General features: G+C 39.1%; 1 protein-coding gene across 1 annotated transcript; it reads right to left on the reverse strand.

The window, feature by feature from the left end:
• Positions 1 to 260: 260 nt before the first annotated feature.
• LOC128228987 (uncharacterized) lies at positions 261 to 1,595 on the reverse strand. Its single transcript, XM_052940589.1, has one exon. The coding sequence runs from the start codon at positions 1,531 to 1,533 to the stop codon at positions 550 to 552; it is 984 nt and encodes a 327-aa protein (XP_052796549.1). The 5' UTR covers positions 1,534 to 1,595; the 3' UTR covers positions 261 to 549.
• Positions 1,596 to 1,965: the final 370 nt, after the last annotated feature.

Raw genomic sequence — 1,965 nt, forward strand, 5'->3', positions numbered from 1 at the left:
AATTTTAACAGTAGCTGTTCTCCTTGCAAAAACCATACACATTTTCTCTTCAAAGAAGGGCAACAAGTTGTTTGTCACTAAGCACTTAGTTTTGCATTATATTAGTTGTATGTCGAATACTCAAGTACAATTCAAAGGTAAATATACGTGTAATACTTTCAATGGCGTAGGGAAACACTTCGGGGAATCCATAACTTAAATTTACACGTAAATATCGGTATATACCAAGGCTGATTAATAACACAGCAGTTTGTAAAACCTCTTTTATTGCAAACTCACCAACTAAATATAACATATATCGCATTGCTTTATGTACAACAGCAACAAAAACACTCTAAAACCTTTTGTTATTAAATACAAAAACAGCGAAATAAGGGAACGGATGGAAAACGAGTTTCTGTCTGAAAAATGGGAAAGGGTGCATGTACATAGAATGTAATGAATTTCTTCATATATAAAATAACAAACCATCATGTCGACAAAATATATACTCAAATATAAAATATGAAACTTGCCTTGATAAAATCAATAATGATATTTATTTACAAATTACAATGGCGAAGAGCATTGTTCGGTACCATTGGAAGATTTCTTTGAGTCAGTGGCTCTTTTGATGACATCCTTTGTTGTGTCTGACGGTCGTTCAATCCGCCGCCTTCTTAATATTATGTACACAATCAAATTCAATGTTCCACCTAGGTTAACAAATATTGTTACGAGATGAAACAGCGGCTGAGGTACGTTATCGGTGAAAATATTCCAGGTTCCATACAGCGCCATTGTCCACCACTGGATGAAGAACGCCAGCACGAAGAGGGACATAGACTGGGCGGAACGGATGGACGCCCTTCTCGTTGATGTCATGCTGTGGTGAGATTGGTCTGCTGAACGCGTCAGTTTTTGAATTCGTCGCCATGTCAACGTATATAAAACAGAATTCATCAATAGGATTAAAAGTATTGTCACAGTTGTGAAGACCAATCCTACAATTTTTCCCTTTACTCCATCGAAGTGGCAATAAGCTCCGTTTGGCCCTAGTTGCCCGAGCGCTTCGGCAATAGTAGCTCCAACAAACGGTGTCCCAAAGGTCCATGTCAACAGTCGCCAGTCGTATCTTCCAAAGTAAATGTTCTTGTCGAAATACATCAACATGAAAGCGTTTACCGCGATCACATTTACCAGCAGATTTTGAGCTGTGATGAATTCCACCAAGGTGAATCCATAGAACTCGCACAGTTGCCGTGGGTAAACATGGTCCCGCACGATCACTATGTGCAGGTGGTCGGTGAAATGCGCGGTATTGAAAAGACCGTCGCACACTGCCAGATACACAATAAACCTTTCGCTCTTCAACCATCCTGTGAAGAACGTCCGGTGACTCTTGCTACGAAACGACAACACGATCGCAATGATGGCGCACGTGAAACTCGTGACGATACATATTAAAGCAGGTATATGTATTCCATAAAATGTGTCGTTTTGTGTCCCATACACTGGAAGATCGTAACCATTACTAGGAGGATTCGATTCCATTCGGTATCTTGTTCTAAGGTTTTTACTTCACTGCCGAAAAGAAGATGGTAAAGCTAAGCTGGTTTCCGCGGTAATTGTGTGCCTTTCACTATCCCTCAACTTCCTTATAGTAAAATAAAAGCGGTCACAGGAAGGTGACAAATGCACCGATTCGGCTTTGTAAGAGTGTTAGCCAACCTAATCTAACTATTTCCGCTATAACATGCTATGAGCACACATGTTATGAGTGACAGATCTTCCCAAGATGCTCTTCAATTATGTAAAGTTTGACTGAATTTCTTTTAATTATTTAAATGTAATGGCTGAGGCACGAATTATTATTATAAAATCCATATTACATACCGTTGACCTCTTAGTGTGACTATGGCCTTTGAAATAAGAGTAAAAATATGGTGCTCGACAATTCTGTGAAGTTTAATTTGATTCCCATAA

The sequence above is a fragment of the Mya arenaria genome, chromosome 3 (assembly GCF_026914265.1).
Source record: "Mya arenaria isolate MELC-2E11 chromosome 3, ASM2691426v1".
NCBI lineage: Eukaryota > Metazoa > Mollusca > Bivalvia > Myida > Myidae > Mya > Mya arenaria.